The sequence below is a fragment of the Protomyctophum bolini genome, assembly GCF_963924005.1.
Source record: "Protomyctophum bolini genome assembly, chromosome: 20".
NCBI lineage: Eukaryota > Metazoa > Chordata > Actinopteri > Myctophiformes > Myctophidae > Protomyctophum > Protomyctophum bolini.
In genome coordinates, this window is record NC_137881.1 from 26444230 (window position 1) to 26458998 (window position 14769).

Consider the following 14769-nt stretch of genomic DNA (forward strand, 5'->3'; position numbering starts at 1 on the left):
GCGGAGGCCTCTTTGTCCAGTGTCCATTCTGGGTCCGGAAACGGCACTTTTTTGAGTGTTGACCCCAATAGAAGCTCTGCTGCTCTGAATTTTACACCTCTCCCGCTTAGCGGAGACTGTGGGGTGGTAGAGGACATCTCCCCGGACGCGTGGGTATGTCCAGATAGTTGCCTCGCGGAGCCGTCTTTTGTCCAGTGTCCACTTTATAAAGTCCATGCACTCCAGTGAATAGCATTTATCCATTTAGATAACTTTTTTATGTTATTTAATTACTTATTTTTACACAGAAACATAATGTGTGTCTTTACAATAACTGTAATGTAATAATAATACTAATAATGTAATGTAAAAATTATTTAATTAACGAATTAAATAACCTTATTTTATTCTGAAAGCAACCGGATGTCTTAAATCTGCTAGCTCTCAGACCGGAAGTTCTAAAACTGCTCATAAGACGGAGCCCGCCACCTTCCCCCTGGCAACAGTCACCGGTCCACAAATCATATGGTCCTATCAGAGAGGATCCTGGGATTAGTAGTACTGTGTGTGGGAGGTAGCGGTACCGTTCCAAAACTACAAAAGGAGATTGTTGTGTGTCGCTGACGTGTTTGTGTTTACGTAAAAAGCGTTACATCAATTTATCCTGATCCCTGGTTATCCCTTTAGCACTATTTTTTTTTACAAACTGTTCTGCCTGGGTGGCAGCAGAATGGTCGAGTACTTTACTTTTTGTACTTTTTGATATCAATACTTTTCCTTTTACAAGTAAAAGTTTGAATTCCGGACTATAGTAAAGTATTCAATTAATCAATATCAGCATATATTTGTATTGAGTTGTGCATGTGAAATGTACCATTCTGCAAACTGTTAATAAATACTTCAATAAATCAATCAATGCACAATGTATTTATTTCCTAATGCAATGTTGTGACACATCGTTTACTCATTATTCCCTTTTAATATTCCCTTTTATTCCCTGATTTGGTTTATTTCGTAACTTGCTTTGGCAATGTAAAGTATGTTTTCTCATGCCAATAAAGACCCTTTTAATCAAAAGTGTGTGTGTGTGTGTGTGTGTGTGTGTGTGTGTGTGTGTGTGTGTGTGTGTGTGTGTGTGCGTGTGCGTGTGTGTGTGTGTATTGAAAACACGACAATGGCTATTATGATGAGAGATTACAGTAACTGTTATCTCTATCTATTCGTGGCATAATTGAACCAAATCATACTTATATAACATTAATAATGTTCTCAGATAGGGTTCCCCTGAGATAAAATGTTAATGGACGGTCTGTGGCCCAAGGCTGAGAATCAATCACTGCATAGTCCATATATATGTCATTGAAAATGACAGGAAGAGGTGTTACTTACATCTCTCCCAAGGTTACATTTCTGTCTGATAGATTATTTATATTATGTTTTATAATGATAATGAATGCACTTTACTGACTCAGAGATTCAGGGATTGCCAAAAGCACTTTATATTGACTAGTTGCACTTTATCAAGGGAATGTGTGCAATATCTCTGTTTTGTGTACGTTGGGAGTTTCATGGTTTTTATTCCTTTTCGTATGTGAACGTGTCTGTTATTTGTATGCAGCTGTGACTCTGGCTCCAAGACAAATTTCTCCCAAGGGAGACAAATAAAGATAACCTTGAACCTTTAATAAAACATACTGTATATGCTAACCAACCTTGGCATCTCTATCTTTGGAAACATATCTATTAGTTTGTTTGTTTGATTGTTTGTTTGTTTATTTCAAAAACAGTAGATCTATATAGCTCATCATTCATAGCATCGTGGAACCTTAAAGGGTTGATGTGTCTTTCTTACAGGGCTCACTTAGGCTTTTCTGTGAACTCCTATAGGCCGAAGTGTTCTGTGTACAATTATGAGATATGTTGAGAGGCATAATCTATCAAAATATACATCAGGGTTGAGAAAGATACCCCCCACACACACACACACACACACACACACACACACACACACACACACACACACACACACACACACACACACACACACACACACACACACACACGTCTGTTTTTGTACAAATGGAACACTGATTACTCCTACTTGATGCCACTGCAGGAGTTCATTTACATGCATCTTTGCTTTGACTTCTGTTCTCTGGGTATAGAGAACTAGGCTATCAGCTCTCCCACTTGAGTCTATTTATGGATCATTGACACCCCATGGATTGCAATCACATAAATTGCAAGGAAGAGCCTTCTGTATACTGTCACTCAGATCATGAGTCATCTGCCTATTTCACAGGCTGCCAGTGGAATATAGATCAAGATAATAGTGCACCAAACAGCATTTTAATGAGCAAGTGGAGAAAGTGACACTCCCTGTATGCCAAATGAGAGAGGCGGCCAACCCTGGCTTTCAGAAGACAAAGTCACTACAGAGTAGACACCTCGGAAAATGAGCATGTCTGTCTTCTACACTTGCTGATAGCGTTTAAACTATTCTCCTCTTCTGGTGACTCAATTTTCCTTTTCTTTTCATTTATTTGGGGGGGGGGGGGGGGATTTGGAGTTTAAAAGAGACAATCAATAAAGCTCCACAATACGGCATATACGCCCACCAATTACTCTCCCATTTCCTCTGAGTGCCATTATCACCTTTCTCTCCAACTGGTATCACCTTGAAAGGCCTCTGCCAGTGAACCACCTGACAGTGCAGCTAATTTACCAGGGGTGTGTGTGGGTGATGATATTTTAGGTCAGGGGGAGGCTCCAGAATCTAAAGATTATGAGTCATGACTATACAGCAGCACTGAACCACAGCACGTCTCTGTCGGCACAAGTCAGTGAAGTATACTGACTTTTATAGTGTAGAATAGATAAATAGCACAAATGGAAAAGAAAAAGAAAAATAAGGGGAAAAAAAGAAAATAAATCCAGTTTTATTTGGTCCGTTTTTTACGAATTTGTCCTGTTTTATGTTTGTTTTTTGTCTCCTGGCAAAATACAAAGGCATTTTAGTTTTTGTCTGTATTGTACTTAATTGCTCCCCTTCCCCTTTCCCCAAGAGGACCACAACGGAAACAAGCCTATAACGGCTTTCTTGTGACTCTATCCTTTTGAAATGTATTTTTCAATAAAGTATACCAATCAATCAATCAATCAAAAGTGATCGAGAGAAGAAAAAATAAAACGGTAACGGATAATGAGGTTGATCGAGACAAGGGATCGGAGAAATGGTAGGTAGACTTTTATTGACCCCATGGGGGATTTCCGTTCCAGCTACCTACTCAGCAACGACTTGCCCAAGTAGGAAGTATAGGACTGAAGCAAGGAAGGAAGGAAGGAAGGAAGGAAGGAAGGAAGGAAGGGGGACAAAAGGAAGACAGAAACATAGGACTGACGCCCATGAAATGACCAGTAAATTAGTCCATGGTAAATAAATGTATTGTTCCTGTCATCCAGGCTGCCAACCAGCTGTCACTGCACAACCTTCCCAAAATAGAAGACTATAATAAATGGCTGTATGGCTTCATGTGCACAGAACATTTCACACAAGATTGCATAGAAAACCAGAGATCATACTACAGAGTTATATCTTTTTTTACAGGATCAATTCCATACACGGGAAGCATGGAAATTGGGTTAGATACATAAAAAAACAAGATTTGATTGTAGATACATTTTGTGTGTGTGTGTGTGTGTGTGTGTGTGTGTGTGTGTGTGTGTGTGTGTGTGTGTGTGTGTGTGTGTGTGTGTGTGTGTGTAAGCAGTTACAACCCAAAAGGCATGTGAGTCAAATTAGAAGGGGAATAGTGACATAGTGATATAGTACAGGTGTGTAGAAACAGAGGAATAGTCCAAAAGTAACTAAACACGCTATAAATATGTGAAGTCACATGTGTGCACACACTCACCCATTCACCATTAAAAACCTAAACGCTGAACCTATAACCCCATTTGTTAGAATGTATCCCCTCTTCTTTTATATGTATGCTACTTGCAAAAACCATCATCAGAGTAATTAAATGCATAAAGTGATGCATAACTGTATATCTCATCCGCTGATGTGGCCACTAATAAGTGTGTTTACAGCAACACAGTAGCAATGTCCTCCCCCTCAGCACTGCTGATGTATGACCACCATCACCGTCAGACGTGGTGCAGACTGAAGTGAAATGATTGGATACAGAGCTACTCCTTGACCAGGCTGCTGTGAAAATAGAGCATTTCTTGCAGCCGCCAGCCGGTAGTTTGTGCGGGGTCTTGGTTGTCCATTGAAGTAAGGGAATAATCTATCTAAGAGCGAGTGTGACCATCATTTGAGTTGCTTGAAAAAGGTCAGTGCTATAGGATAGAAAGCTGTGGGGAGGTGCACGATCTGAACGGCCATTACAGCCATTCCTCACCTCACTGTGTGAGCTGCCATAGCCTGATTGATGCCTCAGAGAGAAGATTTGGCGCTGCTGTGGTGTGAGCCGCAGGCAGTAAGAACTTTGATATATTACGTTCTTGTGTGTGTACTGTATGTGTGTGTAATGGCCCCTCTTTGATATCACTCACCAGTGTGTCTGAACGTATGTTTTGCCGTGAGGATGGAAGGAGGCCCCCAGCTTTAAATGTGTCAGTTGTCGAGTTCTGCACGGTCGGTCAGCTATAGCCAAGCTTCACCACCCATGGATGCCGCACCCTGCATGGCCATGACCGATGGCTGTCACCAAGGCCACAGATCAAGCCTTTGACCAAAACCACAGTAAAAACCAAGAAATCAATCGGACAGCAGGGCCATCTCCACCAAAGCAACCGATGTAATTAAGTAAATGGGAGATGTGGCCATGTACTTTTGATTACTGTAAATAATACATTCTGAAGTGGAGGAACGGAGGAGGAGGGGGGAAAAGCTTGTGAAGTGGAGATAAAGTCCCTGGAGGTACAATTAACAATATCCACCATCGGTTATCTGCTTCTCTTCCCTCACTGACAGCCACAACAGCACAGAGGCAACGCTGGGAAGCCCACAGCCAGCCAAGCTGTCCAGTAGGCTTATTTAACATGCTTGTCCTGCTATATTGCTTGTGGATTACAGCCTACAGCAACACTGAGAGAGAGAGAGAGAGAGAGAGAGAGAGAGAGAGAGAGAGAGAGAGAGAGAGAGAGAGAGAGAGAGAGAGAGTGCTGTAAAGTGGACGTTAAGGGGAAAAACGAGGATACCTCACAAGAAAAGGAAGAATATATAGACTACATGCAGTTCACGAGAGAGGATCATGAATAACGTTCACAGAAATACCTAGGAGGCTGCAGAATAGGAAAAGATACAGACAGTATAGAATCTTTCTGTTTCTCTATTATCCCTCTCACATAAGAGTGCGTCACATTGATCAGACATTTTTAACAAGGAGATGGTGTGCTCCCTCATATAATGAGAAACTAGAGGCAAGCCAGTTCGGTGCACCGCAAACGTTAGCTATCAGATGAGAGAAACACTGACACAAAGTCTTGTGGTGTGAAACAAGTCATAAGTGTTTTTGGTGTGAATCAGATGATACACTCCCCCATATGGCGATGCCACTAAAATATGCATATACTGCTCAGAGAGAAGCATAGTACTCAAACTTTGAAACAGAAGACTTTCAGTCATCAGCCGCTGTGAGTGAATCTCACCCCAGTCCATATTAAGACATGCAAATGGCTTTCCTGAAGCTTCTTCGGTAATTGTGATTACTTGGCCCTGGGTTTGCAGAATGCTGCTTAATAGCTACTCCGTCCTAATGAGGGTCTCATGAGTTGTGATGAAGTTCATTGGAAACGTGTTCAGTCAACGGTGTCTTTTCTCTTTTCTGCAGGGACTTGGTTTAAAGTGTCGACCCCGCCGAATTGACCCGAGATTTATAAAGCTATTTTCAAAAAGTCCCTGTTCGGGGGCCTATACAGTCAGGATTGGGAATTAGTGCTTCAACAGATTGATTTCACATTCAATTTGAACGTGGATAGGTTGGCAGCCTTGACGAAAGGGAGGCCACCAGTAATACATTTCTTTATGTGCCACCACTTAAAAACTCAAACGCTGGAGGACAGGGAGAAACGGAGGCGGCTGAAAGAGAGGGACCTTCACTGGGATTTCATATACAGTAGTGGGGAGAATTACATGGGGCCGTCTACATACCATGGCATTTACCATGGAAGGGCTGTGAGTCTTTCAGATAATAACATGCATATGTACCAACCTGGTAAAAGGATATTCACTTTCCATTTTCAACTGGGGCTCTGGTAAATTTCCATGATCCAACATGACTATCGTACTGAATCAGAATGTCATTTCATCACTTATACTTTGATGTCGAGGTCTGGCAACACTCATTCTGACAGGCACTAACATAATGTGATGGGCCGTGCATCCCCTGGAGATGTCATTATACTATATAGAACACCAACACGTCTTTCTCCACACAATACCAATCATAGTGAAGTTGTAGATGGTTAAAAAAGGCTGTGACTGAATATATCTCACGGCAGTTCAGTTAATCCAGGAGTGGGCAACTGGTGGCCCGGGGGCCACATGCGGCCCCCACCTTAACTTAATGCAGACCACATATTCTGAATACTGATATAGTATTGATTTCAGCTGTTACAATTCCAAACCCACTTGATCAGCTATTGTTGCTACGACAGTAATATGCGGCCCTCTGGAGTGAGTTTGGAAATATATTGGCCCTCGCCATCGTCAAAGTTTAATTCCCACCCCTGAGTTAATCCATTTGATGCTTTTGGCATAGCTCTCACATGGAGTGGGCGAGTAAACATTCTGACCTCACAAACGAACCCCAAAGCACGGTACTGTACATGCGGCATCCGAAAAACGTAGGGAATAACTACAAATTTACGTTCAAGGTGGGTATATCTAATTCAGCCCAAAGCTTAATTCTGCCAGCATGAAAGCGGCAGTAGTTTTGAAGAGATGTTGGCTGCAGTACTACTCTCACGAGCCAACCTCCAGGAAGTGCAAACACACCTGTAATGTAATCCCTCTCTAGTAGCGACCTGACCATGCATAAACACCTGTTTTATGAAATGGGCAAACCTCTGTACGTACCTCCAATACAAATTAGAGTTAACTCATGGACAACCTAGCAGTCACACAGCGACGTAGCATTATATGGTAACTTTTCTTTTTGGTTTAATCATTTGGTTTTGCAGTTTCATTAGTTAATCTCGTTTAGTTGTTGTATGGGTTTTAGGTTGTGGTTATTTAAATTGTAGTCCCTGTAGCGGTCAGGATAGTGGTCTGACCTCCCACAATTATGTATTTGTCATTCTGGTTAGATCAGTTGTGCTGTTCAGTTCAGTTTTTGTTCAGTGGTTTAAGTTGATGTCATTTGTTTTGGGTCAAAATAAAAGGTAGTGGGTCGCAGAAGACTGCAGTTGAAATAGTTTATTTCATATTATGAACAATTGAGGACAAACGTTTCGGCTTCATCAGTGTGGAGTGTGATTGAATGTAGGTTTGTTTTGGGCCCACATTTTTGCGGGGAAAAAAGGGAAAAGAACTGACAAATGTTACAAATAAATAAATAAATAAACATTATTTTAAACTAACACCCAAGTCTCCCCGTGTCTCCTTCCAACCGACTCGGACCCTGACACACCAAAGTGTGTTCAGATCCTGTTGGACAAATCAGGTTAACCGCATTCTGAAGATGTAATGGGGTGTTGTCCGATATTGCATACATTGACCATACGACACTTCTTCAGCATCCTAAAACTACTACTAGTACTGTCTACTGTTTATATAGTACCGTCTGTCTATCAACTCACTGTATCTGTCTGTGTATCTACTGTACATCTATCTATTCCTACTCGTATCTCTTTATCTTTTCCCCATGGCCATTTGAAACAATCTAGCAAGCTATGAAAGCCATTTCATACTTGAATAACTACATTTAAAACATGAATGAATTCCACATACAGTACAGTCAAAGTAATGAAAGATATCTATCCCCATCTATCCGTATCGCTATATTATCCCTCTCAAACCTGTGTGCTCACTGCTCAGCAGTGCAATGGAAAAGGACAGCTGCCGTAGGAGGGGAACAATGGACTCCTGCCGGGAGTCCATTTACAGCAGGTGGTTTTCAACCTTTTTTTACATCAAGGCAAATCATTTATTTGGCATTTGAGCCACGGACCACCATTTGATGACATTTAGCCTCTCGGTTACAAAACTAAAGAATATTGTGTTGTCGTTGAATACGATTATGATATTTTGGCCACAATTCCATGCTGTATTGACGTGGTAGAGATAACAGGTTGATCAAAATAACAATTCTTCTACATTCTCTAAATTGTGTGGTCTTTTTGTAAGTTAAGTAACGAAGATGTGTAACAATAATGTAACGGGTCCATTTGGTTTCATTTTACACTCTCAAGAGTTAAAGAAATAAGGATCCATTTGGTTACCAACTCTCCATCATTTAGCTGGGGACCACTTGGAACCCACCCATGGACCACTGGTTGAAAACCACTGATTTATAGTACCAAATATATAGGGCCATTAATCTTTGAGTATTTATGTATTTATTTACCAATGTCAAAATCACATTGGTCATTCATTTAAAATGTACACAGACACAAAATGAGTCAGAAAAACAGGCTGTAAGGGAGACAAGAAAGGGATAGTCCGTCTCCAGTCTTATCTTATGATGACACCCGTAACCAAGGGTGGGATAGAGTTAAGGGCAATACCGAACAGAGCAGATCTACATGATCCCACAATGCTTCTAGACTGGCTACATGTTCTTGGACGACACCGCTGCACACCAGAATGCAACTAGACGTATAAATCACCCTTTTTAGATGTGTGACATGGCAACACACCCGGGTCATCCATCCATCCTCACAGACAGCCCCCTCCAGTTCTCCAGTGTTGACGTTTGACAGTCTGTGTCATAAAAGTGTCCCTGTAGAGAGGCTGTTGAGATGCCAGTGTTCAAATAAGCATGGCCAGCCAGCCAACGATCAAGGCCGTGCCCCCGATGGGAGCGATCTTGCGCAGGGCGGGGTCCCCAGTCAAGGCCTGGTGGTACAGGGAGCCACAGAACATCCCCATGCCAGCCACCAGGAGGGTGCCCGCCTGCAATGAGAGGAGAGAGCGGATTCGTCTGAGCATCCTTCTCAACTACACATACTGACTGACTTTAATGAACATTCCTTGTAGCAGCAATGCATTGCAAAGGGAGGCGTTTGATTCCCAATCCCTTTACCCTAATCTTCTTTTTCTTTTCAAAATCATTTTCTTTAGGTTTTTGTAACAGGTTTTGTATACGTAACAAACGTATACAAATATAAAAAATAAAACTCAATCCCCTATCCCACCCACAATCCCAAGGATAGTCGGGAAAACAGTCAAATAATAAATAAATATATCTACTGTATATACGTGCATATACACAGAAATACATGCATACATCCTTTACCCTAATCTTAATGATGAATGATGATACCTGCCAAACTCTTACTTCATGAACTTAAATCAAATTGTGGACATGAACTTTGTCCCCAAATAGATATGATTCTTCAATCAACTGGTTTCATGTCCAAAATGTGGGGACAGGAACACACACCCGCCTCATAACTGACAGAGGGACACTTTATCACTTTTCAATCACTATCATTAATTATTTCAACTGAAATACTGAATCAAATTAAGACTTGTGTACTCACCACAAGAGGTTTGCCACAATGAGAGGCCCCCAGTAAAGCAAGGCTGTGGTAGAAATGGTACTTGTTGGCAGTTTCAAAGATCTATGGGGAGAGAAGGGGATATAATAAGACGTGTAATAATGTGTGTGTGTGTGTGTGTGTGTGGGTGTGTGTGTCAGAGTAACCCATGACAGAACTTTCAACTTGACATGTTTCTTCTCAATTATCTTAATTTAAGAAAAACAAATGGACCCATATTCTGGAGGGAGAAGAAAAAGGCTTAATCAGGCCATTTCTATACACAGGAAGTAATCTAGAGAGAAGCATAGTGTATGAGGGAAGTGGGTTATCATCATAGACCCATTTTCATCAATCAGGCAGACTTCCTTAATAACACAAGGACAAGATCCATCACGTCCTGTGTACTCATACCTGCCTTTAAGTGACGTTTTTGGCCGGTTCATATCATTAATCAAACTAGTCCTTACCCGGTCTGAATATATGAACAGCAAATGATGTTCAGTGTGGGTAATGTGATAGGGGGGGGGGAATTGTTTACCTGTGTGGGTCTGTTGCACGGAAAAGTGTGTCCCAGTATTAATCTGTGTCCCAACATGCATTTAGCTGGTGACACTGGTGACACGTGATTTGCGGGGAGATGTTTTGTTTTTGAATGTTTGGCGTGTGTAATGCAGGGCAGATTGAGGTTGGAGGACAGGGCTGTGCGGCGCTAGGTTCCGTGAGGCGGTCCGTGCGTCGTGGCGTTGTGAGATGGCACAGAAAGCGAGCATGCTGTCTTGCTCCATGCTAAGGAAGTACTCTGACTGACTGACAGACAGTCCGCTAAATTTTTAATTAAAAAAAGTCTAACTATAGATTTAGTCGACTAAAATCTTATGATATTTAGTCCACTAAAACTAGACCAACACTAAACCATTCCAAGGTGACTAAAACTAAATGAAAACTATTCAAGAGACTATGACTAAAACTAAACTTTACTGCCAAAAACAACTTTTGCTTTGAAGGGAACTGTCTGGGATGTGAGGGTGATCGTTTGTGACCCAAATAGTTTTACCTATTATACTGTATATGGTTCAGAATACATACCACTCTCTGGTAATCATCTGGGTCCTTGTCTTTGAAACCTAAAATAATAAGAGATATGGAATATTAATGAATAAGTACAATGAATGTGGCTGCCAGTGCTGACACAACTACTATGAGGTGCAAGGTGGGACATACAGTATATAGTATGCATGGTAATTTACAGAATACCAAATACAACTTTGTGAAATATGAATTGCTTAAAGGGTGGGTGGGGGGGCATATATAGACAAGTCTTGATTATAATTGGCTATACTACTGGCCATGCATTGAGCCATAGTTGCTGATGCCCCCCCCCTCAGCTGGTTCAGTGCATTAGCAGGAACACGTCACTATAATTGAATGAATTCATATAGACTGTGTTTTTAATGGAGCGAATCGTTTCGGCTGGATCAGCTCTTCTGAATTTAATAAACTATCTCCACGTCCGCATACTCAATATTATAATCACATCGGATCGTATATAGGGTTATATGCTTTAGGCTATAACTATACTAACTCTCTCAAAGGCGACGACGGGATGACAGCACCACTGATTCAATGCAATAATAACTTCACTGAGCAATATAGGCAATAGCATACTAATCCAAGGTGTAATCATAATCAAATGTCAGGCCACTACAACGCACCTGTCTGTCATTATCATCCTCTACAACGCACCTGTCTGTCTCCCATGTACATTTGTGCTTATTATTATGTTTAAAGCTGCGCTGTTGACTGTTGTCAATGTACGTCACCCCGTCACTGTGGTAACACGTTTTCTGGCAGAAGTCATATTCAAGAGCTGACCCGAAAAGGGATACATACTACAAGAAAATCAGCTACATTATGAGGCTTATAGATACAGTGTAGCGGCCAGCAGAGCGGTGGGATATGGCATGAATGAACAGGACAGCCCCGTTGCGCCTGTAAAACTAGGCTGTTATTTAACAGCGTCCGCGCTATTAAGCAAACAAGCATGCACGCTGAGTCGTGCAGGGCATTATTATAAAGCCGTCATGTCCTACCGTGAGCCCCATATGCCCCGGCTGCGACCGCACTCGCCCCTGACAGAGCTGCTAACCTCTGGACAACACGAGCCATTGCTGTGAGAGTGACTGTGGCGTGACTTTCTGGCAGTGAGTCAGTGACAGAGAACAGGAGGAAACTAGGTTCATTCCGGGGTTCGTGCACGTCACGTAAGTACATCCGCTGCCGGTGTTGAGACTTGAGCCAAAATGGCGTCCGCAGCACCACAGTTTCAGCCCACGGTGCAGATCTCGTAAGTAACGGTTACAGCTGAGCTGGGCACTGATATAGCTGCCTAGCCTATTTATGTTATGTATGACCATTGACCAAAGAGCGTACACACGGCAACTTTTGCATCTCTGACAGTGCTTGTTCACAGTGGTTTTGTTTATCACAACCAATATAAAATGCAATAACTCTTGGTTTTATATTAATTTATGAGCCATTACATTACACTAAACCTTGGCATAACGGAAAGGTCGCTCTTTGTATACATGGCAAGCTGCTGCCGGACTAATTTCTAAAAATGTTTGGAAAATAAAACAAATAGAGTATACTCGTTTTCCTTTACCTTGACTTTGTTTAAGATCCCACATCTGAAATGCATTATTCATGCCAAAAGCTGAATGGTACGTACCACTACTGCAATGTGGATGCTTTTGCATGAATAATTAATTCTCCCCTATTTCCACAGAGAAGAGAGAAGAGCTCCTCAACTTGAGAAGGTTAGGCTATTTTCTCTGATTCTCTTGCCATGATCATGCTCTGCAGTCTGCACCAGCAGTCTGTCTGACTGAGTGACGAGTGGTCAGAAGGTTCGTTACAGAGCTCGCACCAGTTTGCGTGTGTGTGCGTGCGTGCGTGCGTGCGTGCGTGTGCGTGTGTGTGTGTGTGTGTGTGTACTGTGTGTGTGTGTCTGCTGGCTGCTGGCTGCCATTCAAAACAGTCTGGGGATTCTCAGGTGAATGTCGCTGGTTGCATAACGCAAGCTGGGTGTGTGTTGTGTATTCTCATGCAAGCAGGACTGTATTCTCATGCAAGCAGGACTGCAAGTCACTGCATGTGCATGGAGTTGATGGTTGAGTAGTTGAAGTTTACACTCTCCAGCAGAAAGGAAAGGACAACTCACCAAAAGGGGGCGCTATTTTGCTATCTCAATTGCCCAGTTAGATTTGGCCAGAAAAAGAGACAGAGGGGAGGGTGTGTGTGACTGACTGACTGTTGTAGTACTCTACTTGCATTTCTCCAATTAAGTTAACATATTGAAATTACACATGCGGTCACACTGCATTACCCAGAGTCGTAAAGCACCGTTTCTGCCAAATCCTGTCCTTGAGTGACATTGACACAACATTAACGAAACGTGGGCAATTAACACAATTGTATAACGATGTAACTAATTAAAATTAAGCCTTGTGGCTCACAAGACCTCACTGTCGTCTGTGAAGTGAAAATTGAAACCACAGCCTGATATGTGCCATGTGCCTGTATCTGTCATGTGTGTGTGTGTGTATGTGGGTATGTGACGTGATTGTGTGTGTGTGAGTGTGTGTGTGTGTGTGTGTGTGTGTGTGTGTGTGTGTGTGTGTGTGTGTGTGTTAATCCAATGACTGATATCTGTAGGTATACTGTAGATGTTTCAAGGTAAACACAACCCCCCTTCCCTTCCTCTCTGCCTTTATGCACTTACCTGTAGCCTACACTAATGGTGTGTGTCCATAGTACACATGGGCTGCTGCGGCTGCATGTGTTCTTGACATGCATTCATCCGAGTCTCTCCACATTATGCATCCAGCCTGCTGTATGCGCCCTGCACGTATATGTGTGTGTGTGTGTGTGTGTGTGTGTGTGTGTGTGTGTGTGTGTGTGCGTGTGTGTGTGTGTGTGTGTGTGTGTGTGCATGCGTGGATCACAGCTGTCTCTCAGTTCTCTATCTTGTAGTGATTGAGCCCCCATCCAAGGAAACGTTTCACATGACAAGCGCACATCATTGTTTATTTAAAACCCAACACAGTGTGTACTATAGTGTATAGCACTGACTGGTTGAACGAAACAAAAACAAAAACACAGTGGTTGTCTTGCAACATTATACGCTTACACGACAGCTTTGGCACTGTGCCTTCCACTCAGTTATTTACAAATCTTTCTGTCAAGAGTTTGACAAAGGCACATGGCGTGTGTCTCAATGAAAAACAAAAATCTAGAACAGGTTTCCTGCATGGTCCCTTCCAAGAAGGCAGGGAGATAAGGGACGTGTTCTATGCCATATAGCATGCGCCATAGACGCAGCTGAGAGTTTGATTGAATATGCAAGTCCATGAGAGCCAGCTGGATAGGATTATGACAAACAATACCTGTAAATTATTTGAATGGTTGTCATCTACAGTACACATCTCACAAGATCCAAGAGGATTTTATATCATTCGTACTGGTACAAACGAAATGCGAAATGTAACGAAATGTTCTGCAAGACTGGTAACAGCAACATTATGGTATACTTACTTATGTCTGTTTTCCCCTTCTGGGGCCTAGGCCGTCTACAAGAGTTCTCCAAGCATCTCGGTCCTGAGCCAACACCTACTGTATAGCCTTCCCCAAGTGAGGCCCATTTTCTTGGCATCTGCCTCCAGGTCTCTGCGCCAGGTGTTTCTTGGCTGACCTCTCTTTCTTTTCCCTTGGGGGTTCCACCGACGTGAGGGACTGTCTTGTGGTGTTTGAGGCTGGTTTACGGAGAGTATGGCCTATCCATCTCCAATGCCGTTTGATGATCTCTTCCTTCCCTAGCACCAGATTACCACACAAAATAATAATGATAAAAGAAAATTTGCAACAGGCAAAAAAACACTTCAGCAGATAAAGTTGGCAGGACTATGTAAAAATGCTCCCGGTAAAAATTGTTCTCTGTATTTGAATCATCCTAACTATTATTTGCAGCAGTGTTTTGTTTGGTTTTGTTTTGGGGCTTTTGTATGCCTTTATTGATAG

The 14769-nt window shown here is 42.2% G+C and overlaps 3 protein-coding genes across 4 annotated transcripts in view; all 3 read right to left on the minus strand.

The window, feature by feature from the left end:
• tmem102 (transmembrane protein 102) overlaps positions 1 to 492 on the minus strand; it is a 47042-nt gene extending 46550 nt beyond the window's left edge. For both annotated transcript variants that reach the window (XM_080792669.1, XM_080792670.1), the window contains exon 1: positions 469 to 492. The gene's annotated coding sequence lies outside the window, so the exon portion shown is untranslated. The remainder of the gene's footprint in view (positions 1 to 468) is intronic.
• The window catches only part of LOC308335722 (signal recognition particle receptor subunit beta-like), a 398251-nt gene extending 384542 nt beyond the window's left edge, over positions 1 to 13709 (minus strand). Inside the window, exon 1 of the mRNA XM_080792888.1 lies at positions 13698 to 13709. The gene's annotated coding sequence lies outside the window, so the exon portion shown is untranslated. The remainder of the gene's footprint in view (positions 1 to 13697) is intronic.
• Positions 7391 to 11913, minus strand: tmem256 (transmembrane protein 256). The gene is made up of 4 exons (XM_080792550.1): positions 11784 to 11913; positions 10780 to 10817; positions 9694 to 9774; positions 7391 to 9103 (listed from the first exon to the last, which is right to left on the minus strand). The coding sequence occupies exons 1-4, from the start codon at positions 11857 to 11859 to the stop codon at positions 8960 to 8962; spliced, it is 339 nt and encodes a 112-aa protein (XP_080648676.1). The 5' UTR covers positions 11860 to 11913; the 3' UTR covers positions 7391 to 8959.
• Positions 13710 to 14769: the final 1060 nt, after the last annotated feature.

Excerpts from the sequence above, each read along its gene's own strand:
- tmem256 (XM_080792550.1), bottom strand. The coding sequence starts at position 11,859 with ATGGCTCGTGTTGTCCAGAGGTTAGCAGCTCTGTCAGGGGCGAGTGCG. Across the intron at positions 10,818-11,783 it reads CGGGGCATATGGGGCTCACG|GTTTCAAAGACAAGGACCCA; the intron begins GTAGGACATGAC and ends TTATTATTTTAG. Across the intron at positions 9,104-9,693 it reads ATTGTGGCAAACCTCTTGTG|GCGGGCACCCTCCTGGTGGC; the intron begins GTGAGTACACAA and ends CTCTCATTGCAG.